Source organism: Equus przewalskii, chromosome 7, assembly GCF_037783145.1.
Source record: "Equus przewalskii isolate Varuska chromosome 7, EquPr2, whole genome shotgun sequence".
Lineage (NCBI taxonomy): Eukaryota > Metazoa > Chordata > Mammalia > Perissodactyla > Equidae > Equus > Equus przewalskii.
In genome coordinates this window covers 47,268,784-47,286,357 of record NC_091837.1, presented here as the reverse complement: position 1 = coordinate 47,286,357, position 17,574 = coordinate 47,268,784, and the positions used below count along the sequence as shown (strand labels likewise).

The following is a 17,574-nucleotide window of genomic DNA, read 5'->3' as shown; positions in this document are numbered from 1 at the left end:
GGTAGAAAACAAAAGATAAAAAGTAACAATGTAGTTAGCATCCTAATCCTATTTAAAACACTGATCCTCATCTCTTAGCTCAAATGTTGTAAAGAGAGCAGACGTCACACCAGGAAATTTTAATTCTTGAAATTTGCTAGGCAAATGATTGTACATTAATATAATATTTTGTATTTTATTTTTCACATATTTAATTTTTAAAAATGAAAATAGATAAGTAAATTTATTTTCTGGTAAAGGCATCTAATTGGTCTGAAAGGACTAAGAAACTGAGTGAGGGCTGAATGACCGTAAGAGACCAGAGAAAATCAAGAGACAGCATTTCTAGAACACTGGAATTTGGTGAGATTGAGATGGTTCAATTCTTTTCTAAAAAAAATTAAATAAAGTTAAGTGGAAAATTTTCAAAGATAAAATTATGATTAAAAAATTCTCATGCTTCACAGTGGCAGTGATTTTGGTAATTTTAATTGCTAAGATTTTAGAACTTAAGAAATTTTGAAGCAATTGCTCTAATGACCTGAAACTAATTATCTTGGCCTTAAATAAGAAACCAGCAGTCCACATACCTCTGTGCTAACTGGGTTCCCAAGGCCATGGTCACACATGGGTTAAATTAAAGATCCCCCCAAAGGCCAGGCCAAAACAGGCAAAACACCCTCAAGATTTATTTATATTTATGAGGTTCTAGTTAATTTAATATATGTTAGAACGTTGGGTAGAAACATCAAATCCATAAAAGAAACCAAGGATTTACAAAGCATCGTCTGCATGGACAGTGGGATTCGAGAAGAGCATTTGCTCCCAGGGCTGCTTTTCCAGGTCTCACAGGTCATTTTCAAGACCTTGACTATCCCAGCCACCCTTCCCCCCCATACCTTGCTGTAGCTTCTTCTGCGTTATCTTGGCTTCATTTAACAATTTTTCACTGTTGGAACTCAGGGTTTTAGCTTTTCTTGGAAGATTTTCCTTTATCACTGTCTGAAAGCAAAGTGTTTATCAGCCTTAAGCACATGGGATACCTTAGGAAATATGGAGTAAGATTCATCATCCTACCTAAAGGCCTTATCTTCAGTCTTTAAAGGATAAGGTTCAAAGGTGAAGAGAGAAGGTTTAAAAAGACTGCTCCTTAAAAGATCCAGTTAGGGCCCTAGGTAGACATCTGCGGCTTGGGGAGGTGGACCATCTCTGGTGACATCCTGACACATTATGTTTTCTCCCTGTCACTTGTACAATATCTTCTGCAATAACTGAAGACAGAACTGAGTTGCCTTCAGGTTTTTACTCTTTGAGAGAGAAAAGTCTTCAACCTCCCAAGAAGGCCTGTCCCCTAATTCTTTGATATTTAATATTTCGTCCTTTATTTTTAGATAGAGGAATATTATACAGTACATGTGAGATCCTATAGAACTCCACAGACATGCCTGTGTGTAACACAGATGACAGGAACTAAGTGGTTATCAAATTGTGTACAAAAACCTCTCTCCTCTTTGGTAAATGTTGATACTTAAATCACAGCTTAAAAGCAGACCTGGTAAGAAGCAGGATAAAATATTTATCATGGTTCAAAACTGATAGTGTAATTTCTATCTGGTTTCACAAATAGTTTTAAAAACTACACTATATACATCAAACAGTCAAGTAAACACAGAAATGACCCATATCTAGAGCAAGTTCAAGTCTATTCTATCTAACAAGTTCTGATTTAAAATAACGCTTTTATAAATTCCTCAGTGCACATGCAAAGAAAATAGGAAAACGAGTCCTCTCCAGAGTGCATCTAGAGAAGGTGCCAGTTCAGATGCCCACCTGGTGGGCAGACTCGGAGGCACTGGTGGCCTTGTCGGCTGCATCCTCAGCCGCTTTGATGGCGTTGAGGATGTTCTCGTAGGCGGTGGCAGCGTCCACAGCACAGCGCACCAGCTCATCCCCACTGGTGTTCCTCTTGATCCTGGAAGACAGTGCAGGTGAAGTGCTCCGCAGCCCTCCCCTGCCCGCAGCTAAGAACGCCCCAGCCTTCCCAGTGCATTTGGCAAATAGAGACCTGAGGTGGTGGGCTCCATAGCTCTGCCCCAAGGACTCAGCTGAGAACTCCCTGTTAGAGGTAGGGTTTGGACCTGGCCCTGGGTCCCACCCTCCACCCTGTTCTGGAGATCCAGCTTGCCGGGGTTGGGGGGGAGGGGGTGGCTTTCACACTAGGCTCCAACAGCAGAAGTCTCCGGGACACTCACTCCTCCAGCTGCTTTGCCAGCTCTTGCAAAGACTGCGCGTGCTTTTCTGCAGCCACCACCAGGGAGGTTTTGCTGCTGGATTTGGAAAGTTCTTTCACTTTGTCCCTTAGTTCATGTTTTGCTTCATTTAAACTGGCAGCTAATTTTTCATATTCCTATTTTTTCCAAGTAAACAGAGACAATGTCAATTTAAACAAAGAATGCATAGGCCATTTACTTGAACTCTGTCATAATTGACATGTTTCTAGGAGGCAACAGGAAGAAATTGTTTTCTAAGCCCACTGACCACACTAATTAATACTTGGTTACTTCAAAGAGTGGCCGTGATAATATTCTCCCAAGTTTTACCGCCATTTCAAACATTTTCCTTATGGCGGGTTCCCCTTTTGATAAATTTTGTAAGTGTAGACTGTTATCATTAGTGTAAAGTTGTGCTAAACCAAAACACTTTTTTCTGATTTTAAAATAGTGATCCTAATAGACATTTTCAAAATGACCACTGGGCTGCTAAGAAACGTTGCCAATCTTTTATCAGTCCTAAATGTCTTCTGCTAATAAAGGTACGCTTGATGTTTTAAAAAGAGCATCACAATACTTTTATGGTTACCACAAAAGTAACATTTGCTCATTGCAGGCAAATTACATAATACAGATAGATATAGAGAAGACATCATTCACCCTCCCCCTACCAAGAGAGAACCACTGTTAACATTTTAGTGTATTTCCTTCCATCCAAAAGACATATATGGGAGAAAAAAATAGGTTAGCCTATCTCACAGTTTCTTTGCAATATAATGTAAAAGTTTTTCCATTGTTTAGAGAATAAGTTTCATCTCTACCTCCTGGCTTTTCCTCATCAGCTGCAGCACAGCACTGGTTTGCAGTAAGGAGGCATCTGCAGTGGCTAGATACTTGTTGAAGTCACTCTGTAGGGAATTCATTTCTTTAACTTGTCTCTGGATAGAGTAAAAGAACATCTGCCTAAGCTATATGATATTTCGTGAGAAGGCACAGACATGTTTATTGGACAACAGCATACAAGTAATTTCAGAGTCAGAATGCTTTCTTGAACTTAAAAGATCACCTAGGCAACTACAAAATCATGAGAAATCAGTTGTCTTTGTAGAGTGGGGGTGTTGTCATAGTTTCCGCAAACTACATGCCAATGAAACAATCGTTATCACTGTTGAAGAAGGTTTCTACACTGGGGTCAACTCGGCCAATGAGGTGGATGTATAATTAAGGTCCGCTACGTGGATCAAAACAACGGATCTGAGCTAAATAAACCAGCACTGACCACTGGTACACTCTACGTGCCCGTCCCAGTGAGGATGTGGGAGCATGTCAGCATGAAGCCATGTAGGATCTGCGAATGCCACGCTGGGAGGCTGCTGAAGTTCAGAAACTGAGAATACTGGACCTGGCCCCTTCCCTTGGCACAATCAGTGTCTTCCAACAGAGGTGCTTCTATCAAACAGGTTTTGGAAGTTAAGCATATTGCTGTCTGCTAAGATATTGTTTATGGTCTTTTCTAAGTTCTTCTTTCTGGAGGTCAGTCCTATATTATTCCATTTTGATCTTCCTGCCATTAAATAACCCTCACACTTTTGTTGTTGTTTCAGCACACAGTGTTCACAGCTGAAATATACACGATAGAATCTTGAGCTCTAAATTCTGTTATTGCAGCTCCTGCATGAGGCCTGTACTTTAACTTTTTACCTGTAAAGCAGGTAATGGCCTAAAATGCCTTTGCTGGTGATTATGATAACGATGTTTACACATATGACACGAAGTCAGTTATTTTAAACAAATATTATGTACTTTGAATTAATTATAACAATATTAATTTGATTTCTCATCTACTTGGTAACATTATTCCTCCAGCACTCTATCAGCCAGGGGTGGGTGAAGCAATTTGCTCTGCTTTTTCTGTGGTTTAAGCCCAGACTCTTTTCTGGCTGCTGAGGAGTAAGAACGACTGATTTTGCATTTAATGTCTCATTCCTGTTTGATTAGGGTTTGATGTACAGACAGGTGCGTACAGACTAGATGTACAGACAGCCGGCTGGCCAGGCCACTTTATTAGACAAAGATCTCTGCTCCCTCATTCTTGTCGTTAATGAAACCATGCAGATTCTGACTGTAAACTCACCTTGATGGATTCCAAAGTCTTCTGGTTTTCTCGGTTGAGGCCAGCAGCCTGCTTTGCTTGGGTGGCTGCCTCTTGTAGCATGGCACGGAGGTCAGTGAGTTTGGCTTCGTATTCATTTAAAGAATCCCGTATACTCTTAACAAGTCCACTGTTCTCTACCTGGTGTTTTTCCAGCCAGCTCCTTATCCGATTCAGCACTGTAATACATCACTTTATGTTTTCCTCTTGAGAGATGAGTACAGCGAAGCTAACTTACAAAGACTACAGAAGGAGAACTAAGTTTCTACTCATTTCATGGTTTTCCTTGAACTTGCAAGGGAATGGGAAAGGAAGCTAACATTTATGCAACACCTGCTGTGTGCCTTACACACACTGCCTCACTTAACTTTCATGATAACCACAGGAAAACAGCAATAATCATTCTCATGTTTCACATAAGGAAATGGATGGCGCAAGAAATTAGGCGACAGCCCAAAGTTGCATAACGAGCCAGTCTTGGGACTTGAACTGGATCTCCAGAGTAAAAAGTACCTGCTCCTCTGACTACTAATACTGTCTGCTTGCAGCTAAAAGCCAAGACTAATATTAAATTTAAACAACACAAATGCTAAAAAAAAAACCCCTGCTACTATCTGTATATTAGCTATTGATAATCATTTTACTAGAGAATAAAGATCAGTATTTGGAAACATATGCACCAAACCAATATTTCTCCCAGTTTTGAGCTAATGAGGCATTTTCCCTAGTCAAAACCTTTAGATATTTCAGTTAATTTCTAGTACACCCATTTTTTTGTTTTTGTAATAGTAGTGCTAATGTCAATGTGTGATTCAAAATCCCAGAGGTGGTGAGGTGACTGTTAAAAAAGGATGTAATGAGAAAGTTGGGTGAAGTTGAATGAAAGAAGAAGGAAAATGCAATGAAAAAGGAAAAGAGGTATCAGTAACATCTTAGGAGAAGAACTTATTATCAGTAGTATTTTTTCGCATGATGGTAAGATGCTATGTTCTACAACCTCTTGGTAACTTGGAGGGGTACCCATTTTCACCACATGATGCTCTAACAGTAATATGTGCTGAGATGATGGGACCTTCCAACTGTAACGGGGGACTCATTGTACTTTGCACACTGTGTTTCAAACCAATTAGAAAGAAGTGGATGCAAGAATGTGAGCACGTCCTTACAGAGCTGAGCGTTTTTTTTTCCATCTTCTGCGTCTTTCAGCTGCTTTCCGAAGTTGCGGGACCGCAGTTCTCTCATCATGCGGTCAGCTTCAGCCAACTCTCTGGAAAAATCACCTAACAGGACGTTGTTTCCTTCTCCATTTGTCCCAGAGAACTGCTGCTTCAAGAGAACTAGGAAACATCAAGCAGTTTATTAAACTGGGAATTCTGGACTCCAGTAGACTACTAAAAATAAGGCAGAGATTTTTATAGAGGGTTCATCTTGGTTTTTTAGTATCACTACAGGATCTTTTTCATACTGTTGAATTCTTAAAGGGAAATTCTTTCAGTGTACAACAAAGGCTGTGTAATATAAAGAACATTCAATTGGACTGATGACTCTCCTTACTGTGCACATTCCGGATGACATTTTTAATCTTTGTGTCCAGCTCTTTTGCTCTTTGGGTTGTCCGATCAACATTGTTAGGTAATGCTTGTACTTTTCTGGAATTTATTTGAACCTATGTGAATAATAAATTGATTAGCCACAAATTAAGCTGATGGGGGAAAAAACTAACAATATTTTGAAAGTAAACAAACAAAAAAGTTAATTTAATTGACCTAACACGTTACCTTTTCTTGCAAAGTCTCAAATTCATGATTTAAGTTACTCAGTTCTTTTTCCAGGCCATCCATTTTTGATCCATGATTTGAAATGGCAGAACGGTAGTTGAGCAACTGATTCTGAAAGAAAATACAAAGTTAATCTCACTTGAAAGCAGAAATTTGGAGTAAGTCCCATCAACTTGGTAAACCTGGTGATGATATGAACAGATTCATTTAGCGAGACCAATGCTGGTCCACAAAAAAAAAATATGGTTCTTTGAAATAGGCTGCATGAAGAATCTACTTTCTGATCTAAGTTGTGATATGGCTCTAAAAGAAGGTAGCAAAATTTAAAAACGTAACAAGACAAGAGATACTTTACTTGAATTAATGACCTGCCCTTATAGAAATGAAGGTGATACCACTTATCTGACATTAATTTCCAGATTCTACAATAAATTCAGCTGTTGTTAACTTATATTTAACTTTATTCCTAAAAGCAGAGCCTATGGCTACTTTACTGAAGGAACCATTAGATTCAAAGAATTTTAGAGCAGAAAGGGAATTCAGAGATCTTTTAACTGAACACCCTCATGTTACCAATGAGACAATGGAAGGCCAAAGAAGGTGGGTGACTTGTCCTAGCCGTGGCTGTATAGCTGATCAGTGATTGCTTCAGGACCAAAATCCAGGTCCCTTGATATTTTTGGGCACTAAACTGCCTCATTACTTTTAGAGGGTGACATCCTGTACATAATATCTAGAACAGTGATTATTTTCAAATTTTTGGAAAAGACTGGTTAATACCTTGAAAAAACTTACCAAAAAAAGCAATACTTCAATTTATGTGTGAGAGCTGTGTTGCGTAAGAGAACACAGGTTTACAGCTCAGGCTCAAACCCTAGGCCCACCACTTAGTGGACACACCTCATGGAGCCTTATCTCCTTCATCAGTAAATTAGGGGCTATAATATTAAGCTTCTGGGTTGTTTTTGATGATAAGTGGGCTAATGTATTATAAACTGTCATGTACACATGAGCATTCAAAAATGTTAGTTTCCTTTTCATACTATTCCTACTGAATTTTCACAGTGTTTGTGTGATATTGCAAGAAGATGGTTCTATTTTAATTTTACTGTGGGAAAACTGGGGCACATCATTCTGTAGAACGTTCGTTGAACATCTGGATAAGACGTGTAGTGGGTAAAGCATAGCCTTTAGAAATTGATCTTGGTTCTAGAGCCACCATGTACTAGCTGTGTGATTTTAGGCAAGTTACTTAGCTTTTGCATGCCTGTTAAATGAAAATAACACTAACTTCCTCATAGGATGTTGTGAGACTTAAGTAAAGCACTTAGCACATAGTGTGGCACATAGAACGGGTACCAAAATGTTGGTTCCCCTTCCTTTGCTGGAGAAGTACCGGGTTGTACTGATGACATCAAAGTAACTCAAGTGGCTTCTTTTTCTCTCAAAACATGAAGGCTTTTTCTCCTCTTCCCTCTATATTAAGCCTGTAAACCATGGACTAAAATTATCCTGATGAGATGGAAAGGAGCCATTTTTCTAGCCTTATTTTTTGCTATATGTACTCAGCAATAGCCACTAATGGGTTTAGAATCAGCCCTCATTCCAAAAGCACTTATTTAACTTTCTCCAAAGCCTCTTTCACTATGTCTATGTCTATGTTTAGGGCTTATCTTATCCACTGAATTCTTTCATCTCAATGAGTATATTTTTTTCATTCCCATGGTGTTTAATTGGATCTTTTCATATCTGCCTCTTCTTGTTTGGTTTCTGGCGTTTTTCAAAATTTCCTAAATTCTTGTTTCTTCTATTGGATGTTATCCTTCAAAGTAATTTTCAGATTGTCCTATTCTCTTCCTTTTATCTGAAGGGAACTCATATCTTCACGGTTGCTTTCTTGGTTGTATTTCCCCTCGCTATTTGTCTATTATGATTTTTGCGGGCTCATTCTGAGCAGGAGCTCTCTCCCCTCTCTGCACTCTCGGTGCCCTGTCCAGGGACCTTATGGTTATCACCACTGCCACCCCAGACCCTCCAGTGCAGGACCAGTTCGTATATTGGCAACGTAGGACTTGCACACCATCTTGATATTGAGGATGTCACATTCGAGCACAGATCTTGGTTTGCGAACCTTTTTCTGGCTGTAAGGTTGTAACTTTCCTAGGTTCTCATATAGCCATGGCCCAACAATTAGCATCGGGCAGTTTCAAGGGCACTTTTTCACCTTCATTCATGGGCAGAAGAGCTCCCAGTGTCCTCCAGGGAGCCTGACTCTGGCCCTGTGGGATCCTCTCAGCCACTTTCTTTCCAAGTGCACATAGAATATTCTCCCAGAAGGACCATATTCTGAGCTATGAAACAAACCTCAATACATTTAAAAGAATTGGTATCATGTAAAGTATGTTCTCTGACCACCACAACAGAATTCAATTAGAAATCATAACAGAAAATTATCTGGAAAATTTGCAATTTGGAAATTAAACAACACACTTCTAAGTAATTCAGGGGTCAAAGACATATCACAAGGGAAATTAGAAAATCTTTTGACCTGAATGAAAATGAAAACACAACATTTCAAAATGTGTGGGGTACAGCTAAAGGGAGTGCTTAGGGGGAAATTTATAGCATTGAATCTTTATATTAGAAACAAGAAAGGTTTTGAATCAGTAAAATAAGCTTTCATCTTAAGCTAGAAAATAAATAGCAAATTCAACTCAAAGCAAGCCGATGCAAGAAGATATATGGATAAGAATAGAAATCAACGAAACTGAAAACAGAATAAAGATGGAGAAAATCAACGAAATAAAAAGATCAATAAAATTAATAAAACTCTGATCAGAATAATCAAGAAAAAAAGAGATTGGACACAAATGAGCAATATCAGAATGAAAGGGCATCGCTACAGGTTTTGCAGATATTAAACAGATAAGGGAAAATCATGAATGATTTTATGTCAATACATTTCATACCTTAGAAGAAATGGAAAAATTATTTGAAAGGCACAAATGACCAAATATCACTCAAGAAGAAATAGATAAGCTGAATAGTCCTGTATCTATTTTTTAAAAATTGAATTTATGCTTTATTAAAAAAACAAACTTTCAAAACTTCCAATAAGAAAACGCCTGACCCACATGGCTTCACTGGAAAATTCTATCAAACATTTAAAGAAAATTAACACCAATTTTACATAAATCTATTTTTGAGTCTTCTGAAGGCAAGATACTGAGCTAAAGACTCTATAAGAAAAATTAGCGCAGAAACACTCAGTAGGTAAAGAATTTTGCTTAGAAGTGTTAGTTTCTTGTGTTCACTAGTACTTTCCACCAGTAAAAATGAAATCTTCACTTAGATCAGAGGACAGAGGAAAGCCCCTCTGAGCCTTAAACGGAGTCAGTCTCTCTCCTTTTCCTGCTTGAGGAGTACTCATTCAAGCAGCATCTATCCACCAAGTCTCTACTCTGAGCCAGCCATTGTGCTGGACCCCCAGAGTATTTACCCTCAGGTCCTTGGTCTGGGTCTCCAAGTGCCTCATGTGCTCCAGAGTGCTTGCGCTGGCACTCAGGCCCTGCAGCTGAGACTTGACTAGGCGGAGCTCACCCTCCATGGTGGCCAGGTCATTCAAGAGTGTCATCACACAGCTGTCACAATCTGTAGGGGCCACAATCAAAGGCAAACGTGCTGTGGGCTGAAGCCACAGGAATGCAAACAGAGCACAGGGCTGCACAGCCCAGTTACTATGCACATAGGTCATCACAGGCAATAATTACCATCCTGGACTTCTCCGGGAGGGATGTAGATGTTGAAAAAGGGAGATCTCTAGTCAAGGAGTATTTTAGAAAGAACTCGTGGAGTGGGGGAAATGGACGAAGGGGATCAAAAGGTATAAACTTTCAGTTATAAGAAAAATAAGTTCTCATGATGTAATGAACAGCATGGTGACTGTAGTTAACAACATTGTATTGTATACTTGAAAGTTGCTAAGAAAGTAGATCTTAAAAGTTCTCATCATAAGAAAAGAATTTGTAATTATGTAAGATGATGGATGTTAACAAAACATTGTGATAATCATTTTGCAAAATATACATATATATATATCAAATCATTATGTTGTACATCTTAAACTGACACAATGTTGTATGTAAATTATATTTCAACAAAACTGCCAAAAAATGGTGATTCTATGCAACTTGTTGCTTATTTTGTATGTGGGAAAAATAGTAATAAATAGCTTTTATTTATTGAGTGCTTGCTATTCACCAGGCATTATAATAAGGGACTTACAAGAATTTTTCCAACTCTATGAGGTTGGTATATTTATTATGTCCATTTTACAAATGATAAAACTCAGGCTTAGAGAAGTAAGGTCACTTGCCCAAGGTCATACACCTATTAATTGACAGGCTGGATTTGACCCTAAGTCCCCTTCCATCTCCTCCCACTATCGTTTTCTCAGCCTGGAAACTGCATGTCCCAGCATGGGGCTCACAGATTTTAAACTAAACCCCATAACTTGGGAAGGAGGGGGCACTTTCTTATCTCACCATCACATTCTTCTCCAGGGCCATCATCTTTGGGTTCTTGGTTTATGCAGTCTGAAATGAGGAATAACCAAAGAAGATATTGTTATTAAAACTCCTCTTCATCTGCTCTTTAACATGGCTTTTAGAAAAGCTGGTTTTTGGAATATTTTAGTCACTCAACTATCCAGCATCTTTGGCTCTTCCATTTTTCCTCCCTCACCTGAGCCATTGCTCAGGGAGCTTCCTCAACCCCCAGCAGTCTTGCTGCAGGAACTTCTCTTCTGGCCTCTTTGATTATAAAGTCACTTCGTTCTCTATAAAGGGTCATGGCATCCTAATGAAATTAAAACTCCTAATTGTTAGTATTAAGGCTTTTTTTGATAGCTTCCTATAAAACTGTTGATGTCTCTTGGAATGTCATTCAAGAACATTCAATAAACATTCATCGAACACCTTCAAGCATCCATTGTGTGCCATGGCCCTGTGCTAGGTGCAGGAAGTACAAAGATATCAAGACAAAAATCACTGCAGTTCTGTGGTTTAATGGTCCCATGGGGCAAGGAGACAAATTATACAACAGTGTGACAGATACTGTGAGAGAGAGATACGCATACAATGTCAGTGGACCCCTATCTCCAAATACCACACATATCAGCTGAATTTTGAAGTTCTCAGCTACAGTCAGGAAAGCCCACTGGTCATCCTTGGACATTCTTTACCCCTTCCACTTCTACTCTTTTTCCCCATACTATGTATCCTTACACTGAAATGCCCTCTCGCTTCCCTCTGAAAAATAATCTAACTTCACCACATGAAATCTCTAGGCTTGAAGTTTCCCTGGACATGCTATAAAGAGGCTTTCATGATTGTTCTTCTCAGCGACAGGCAATATTCCACACTCTGTGTGCATATATATATATATATTTTAAACTTTTAATTGTAAAAAAAATAATCTAAGTTCACGATGGAAATTTTTGGACAATAAGAAAAATAAGGTGAACACATCACTCTTGATCTTACCACTCAATGTCTCCTTTCTATATATTTGTATATGTTTTAATTTATCATATATAATCATAGTTTGCTCTTACTCATCCTTTTTAAAAGATCTTTTACTCATTCTTATATGTATATATAGTTGTGTCACTTTTATTTCCTCAATTAGGCTGTAAATACCTGTGGCCAGGAAACATGGTTTTATTTCCCTCACAATCTCCCACAGCCCCTAGAACAGTCTATGGGGGTCTTGGCTTATGTAGATGATTGATTTATCAGTGCAATTTTCTCAACAAGTTTGAGTTTTGACCACCAAGGATTCTATACACTATTGATTGAAAGTAAAAGAAAGAATGAAAAAGAGGGAAAAAGGCTCATAGGAACAAACAAGTCTCATGTGTGAGGATTTTCTTCCATTTTTAAAACGAATAGTTATCATCCCCATTTCAGGTTGTTTATTTTTGTTATTAGAGTAAGGGAAGAGAGGGTTGAAAAGGCATTAATTTCATTAATACTCTGCGTGTGATGTTGAAGCTTCTCCTTGAATACCTCCACTGACAGTAGAACTCATCCAGATGGGCTAGAATTGGCCCATCATTTCCAGCTGTTGAGGACATTTTGAATTCTAAATGTGTCAGAGGAGGCATTTGCTATCTCTCCCAAGTTTGCCATCTGATAAGTGGGTGAGCATGTCTTCTATATTTCCGTTCAAGTCAACAATGTTGAGCAGGATGGAGTCAAGATGAAGCTCCAAGGCAGGACAATAGATACCTTGTTCTAGACTGGTAATAACCCATTTACTCTGCATTCTTTTGGAAACAGTCACTTGACCAATCTAAGGCACACATCCAGGGTTTAGTTCTTCATCTTGTCCATAACAATAAGATGAGAGCTTTTATCTAAGGATTTGGCATTACACTATATTAATGGCATTTTCTTGATACATCACATTGATATTCTCTGTCAGAGAAGGAAGAAGACAGTCTGCCTTTTTTGTTGAAGTTGTTCCTAAGGAACCCATCCTAACTCCCAGCAATAGTCTTTTCCTTGGTATGTAAAATCCATCTCAATTATAACACCCATATCCTGGAACATTATTGCTATTAGAGAAAGAGTACTCTGACTTCTTCAGATATACACATGAAGAGAGCTGACGTGAAAGCTTATAATGTCAAAGGGAGATTTTAGCAAAATCACCATAATAGAGCCTGAAGTTAATTTGGCCATTAGTTAAGTTTTAAAAACAATTTTACATTTTTAAAAAAATCTACTTGAACTAAGTTATTCACCAAAGCTGTAATTACTACCTAAGCATTCCCAAGGTTGTCAAAACAAGAGGACAATTTGTTAGCTGGAATCCTGTCTTATGCTTCCTGAAAACATTTGCTTGGGTTTTTCGCCTGCTATTTGACACCAGTTTGATAAATGCAGGTTAAGAGATGTATGAGTGGATCTTACCTCCAGTCACGGGGTCACAACTGCCCAAGTGGCCATTGTTGTTACAGTTGCATGGTTGGCAGCTTCCTCCAAATTTCTGGGGGTTTCCGAAATATCCCGGTGCACACCTGCACAAAATACGGAAAGAGACGAGAAACATCCAAAGAACTCATGATTAATTCCACTCAATTTTCTCAACCTCTAGCCTTCTGTTTTGCATATTGTAACTCTATGGGAGGAAGGGCTGACATAGATTTGCAGAGTGACTGTGTCTCAGTCCAGGGATGTTCATGACTTGAACGAGAACGGTGAGAGCGGGAGGCAGGCAGAGATTGCTCTCTCTCTCCCTGACACCCAGGACGACAGGATTCTCAATTATCCCTATAGCCGAATTCAGACGAACGAATTGCACACTGGAGCCAGTGGTGTGACCAATATGGAAATCAAGGGTGGCTGAATTTTATGCAAGAGTTATGTTCTTGAAAATATCACACAATTAAATATTCCTTAACTTATGGCTAATTTCCTCAAAGAAAACAATTTAAAGTAAAATTCATATAATTTCAAATTTCCGCATAAAGGGGGATTTTATTAATATTTCCTATTGTACTATTTCAAGTCTGCATAATCATATTTACATGTATGTGCACAGACTGCTGCAGTGATGTATATATATATAACAGGCTTAAACAACTGAGAGCAGCTACCGCAGCTAATGTTGGCCTAGAGACTTTATTATTCTAGATAATTGAGTGATGAGAACTCAGTTCTTTATTTACAAGTTAAAAGATCATATTTCCTTGATTCTGAGTTTCTGCTTTTTAAAAACTAAAACAAACACATGTTAATGTTTCTGGAATTGGGATGTAAACTAAAATATTTCCGCCCATTAGCAAAGTTCCACTCCCACTCTACCCCTCGACAAGTTGTTATTAAATCGATGTGTGTCGTGTATAATCATCAACGGAATTGACAGAATCAAGGAAACAGAATATTTGACTCTCTTCCCCAGATTTAACCTTTGTATCAAAGAACTGCTTGGCAATTTTCATATGCTGGTGATACAGTGCAAAGATTACAGGTTTTGAATCCACAAGATCTGGCTGGGTCCCTGCTTCCACCACATACTATGTAATCTTGGGCTGTTATCCCCATCCCCTCAAGCTTCTGTTTCTTCATCTTTTCCTCCCATGAACATGTAAGCTCCATGAGGGCATGAATTTTTTGGCTGTCTCCTTACTGATATATCCCTAGCAAGTGGGACAGTGCCTCGGCCCATATTAGGTGCCAGATAAATGTATGCCAAATGAATAAATGAATATATAATTGTGCTAACAATACCTATTTTGGTTGATGGATATGATATAAAAGATAAGGTAGTAAAGAATCTAATACAATGCCTGCACATAATAGAATAAAAGATAGCTACCATTTTAAGACATGATGACATATTCATATGTATATTGTATGTATGTATAATTTGTATCATTTGTAATTATGACATTTCAGAAAGTAGATGGGAAGCAGAAAACCCATGCATTGCCTAATTATCAAGACGGTAACTAAGCTGAGGTGGCTTATCTAAGTCTACCAAGCAGGTTGGTAATATACTAATAACATGGCTTTACTTTAGGTGACCAGCCCTGTATTCTACCTAATAAACCATGTCACACAAAAGATCTATGTTTAAAATACTTTATTTTTTGATGTCTCATGCACATCTAAACTTTCCAAGCAAATGATACACAATGACAAAACATATTAAAATTACATAAATATTCAGGAAATTTGATTTGCTTCTTCCTTACTCCTGCACAGAAGTAGTTACCAATTACAGGAAATAACTGGTTCTCTCATTCTTATTTCATGGTAGTGGCTAAACACAATGGACTAAAGTCAAACTTTCCGATTTCATAGTAACCTCGCTGCAACAAACAGAGAGAACACGTTTGTCATCTGTGGCTCTGGGTGGAAAACGTGCCCCAGAGCACGCTGTGCGCTGAGAAGCCTGTCTTACTCACTCCCCAAGCTTGGCTGCTCCCTGCTCTGCCCAGCTACCTCTCGCATCTATTCTCACTTTTCCCTCTATGTTGTCCTTGTATTTATCATTGCATAGTTAACAACCAGTGCTGGGAATGACGCCTGGCGGCCGGGCACAGAGTGGGTGCTCAATAACTGCTTAACAAATGAAAAATTTTGACATTAAAATGCCATTTACTTGTGAACAAGTTTTTTTAAAAAAAATTTAAGAAACAATAGCTTGCTTTCTTCTGACATCAAGTCTAACAAACATAAGCAGAGAGGACTGTTAATTAAGTATTTCTCTTTTCAAATCAGCAGCCTGCCAATGGATGTCTCATCTAGCCTGTTGCTGTCTTCCACTTCATTGTGTATGAAGGACTCTAAGGAGGATTAAATTAGGATGCCTCTCCCGGGTGGGAGGCCCACAGCTTTTAAATCATAGAGCTGGAAGACCTTTGCAATCTCTGCTCCCCACTCCACTCAGTCTTTCTGTCTCAGTAGAGCTGCCCTTTCCGTCCCTCACCCTTCAAGGCTGGTTGGATGTCCCTCCAACTATGGCCTGACTTAGCCCAGTGATGTTTTCTCTCACTAGTTTAACAGCTCCTTTGTATGTCTGTCCCCTACTAGACTGCAAAACCCTTGAGGGCAGTCTGTGCTCTGGTTGATGACATGTTTCAAATGCTTAGCATGGTGCCAGGCATATATGAGGCTCTCCATACATCTGTCATTGAAAGAAAGAATGAACAATAGATGTGAGGCAAGTGTGGGCAATGTTCCTCTTGCTGAAATGGGAAACAGAACCTTGAATTGCTCCTTTTTACCACAGGTCAGTGCCCAGAGCCTTAGCTGAGGCTCGGAGTTCCCCATCATTACGCCGTCCTCCCTTCCATGCAGGGCAGGTATCCTCCAGGCCCTTGGGCTTTCTTGAATTACTTTCCTGACCTGAGCCACCTTCCACTTCCACCTTCCAGCTCCACTGGGTTCTAGGCATCCCTTCGACCTACCTAAGTCCCACCTTGTCCATAAAATGTTTCAAATAATCCGAGTCTAGAGTGGCCCTGCTTTATTATGAAATCCAGTTGAATTAATTTTCTCCTTTTTTGAAATTGGGTTAAACTCTTCTAAAGTTTATCCATAAAAATAATATGCTGGAATGATCAAAGAAAAACTGTAAATAAGGGTTATGACGGGAGCCTTGCTCGACCAAATATTCGAGGATATTTTATGCTTTCAGGAATGATACGGAATTGATAGTGGCCACAACAACCAACTAAAAATATAGAAACAAATCCAAGATTATATAGAAATTTTGTATATACACATTTAGCTTCAGTGAATTCAACTAAACGTACCTGTCAAAGAAAGAGCAGGAGAGCAAGAGAGCATGAGATAAGAGAGGAAAGCACATCTGGAGTGTCGTCCCCATTCACTCAATGAGCACACATCCTGCAGTGAGCACGACACGAGGGATGTGAATCTGCTATTCCCCCCGTTGGTCTAGTTTCCTTGTGCCTCTCCTGTGTGAACATCTTACCCTACTGAGTGTGGTTCTGGGGTATAACCAAATATTATGTGTATTTCATGCAACCTGGCCCCTGGATTATTGAGAGATGGGATACTGAGATAGTTAAGGTTATCTGAACTCTGGTCAATCTTTGCCGTACATGCTGACCCTAAATCTATCTTGCCATACGAGAAGCAACACCTCCAGAAACATAGATTCCAAATTTCACCATCAGGAAGATTTGAATGTAATAAATAAAGCCATAAAAATCCTAAAAGAAAATATACATAGGCATTTACATAACCTCTAAGCATGACACTAATGGCTGAAACCCTAAAGGACAAAATAGATACAAATATAGTAAAACTTAACTGTTGCATATGTAGGATCGACTAAAACTAAACCAAAAAACATACAAAAAAAGAAAACCAAGAAGAATATTTGCAACATATAGTATGAAGGGTTAATTTCCTCTAAAAGAATTTGTACAAATCAATGAAAATATAAAAGAACATTCCACTAGAAAACAATGTGTAAAAGACTTGGAAAGCAATTCAAAAACTAAAATTTACAAATGGTCAATAAGCACAAGAAAAAAAAATCCAATCTGATTATTAAACAAAGAAACGTAAATTAAAATGACATACAATGTTCCCCTATCAAATTGGCAAATATTTTAAAAATTGATCATTTTTAGTATCCACTGGTGGCAGGCAATGGTTCTTTTGCTGCTAGTAGGAATGTAAATGATACAACTTTTCTGGAGGGCAATTTTGCAAAACATATCAAAACTCTCTAAAATTTACTTATGCTTTGACCCAAGGGATCCACTTCTATACTTACATCTTGAGGATTTATGTACAGAAATATTTAGCTAAAAGGATTTACTTTTAATGCCACTTTGAATGGAAAA

At 38.7% G+C, this 17,574-nt stretch overlaps 1 protein-coding gene across 4 annotated transcripts in view; it reads right to left on the bottom strand.

Annotated features, from left to right (window-relative positions):
- Window positions 1-17,574, bottom strand: part of LAMA3 (laminin subunit alpha 3) — a 258,466-nt gene that overhangs the window by 41,940 nt on the left and 198,952 nt on the right. For all 4 annotated transcript variants that reach the window (XM_070629807.1, XM_070629808.1, XM_070629809.1 and 1 more), the window contains 11 exons: window positions 13,157-13,263; window positions 10,724-10,774; window positions 9,679-9,830; window positions 6,180-6,290; window positions 5,956-6,067; window positions 5,568-5,738; window positions 4,384-4,580; window positions 3,071-3,187; window positions 2,232-2,386; window positions 1,810-1,951; window positions 879-981 (listed from right to left, as the gene is read on the bottom strand). In XM_070629807.1, the coding sequence (XP_070485908.1) occupies window positions 879-981; window positions 1,810-1,951; window positions 2,232-2,386; window positions 3,071-3,187; window positions 4,384-4,580; window positions 5,568-5,738; window positions 5,956-6,067; window positions 6,180-6,290; window positions 9,679-9,830; window positions 10,724-10,774; window positions 13,157-13,263 (1,418 nt within the window). The remainder of the gene's footprint in view (window positions 1-878; window positions 982-1,809; window positions 1,952-2,231; window positions 2,387-3,070; window positions 3,188-4,383; window positions 4,581-5,567; window positions 5,739-5,955; window positions 6,068-6,179; window positions 6,291-9,678; window positions 9,831-10,723; window positions 10,775-13,156; window positions 13,264-17,574) is intronic.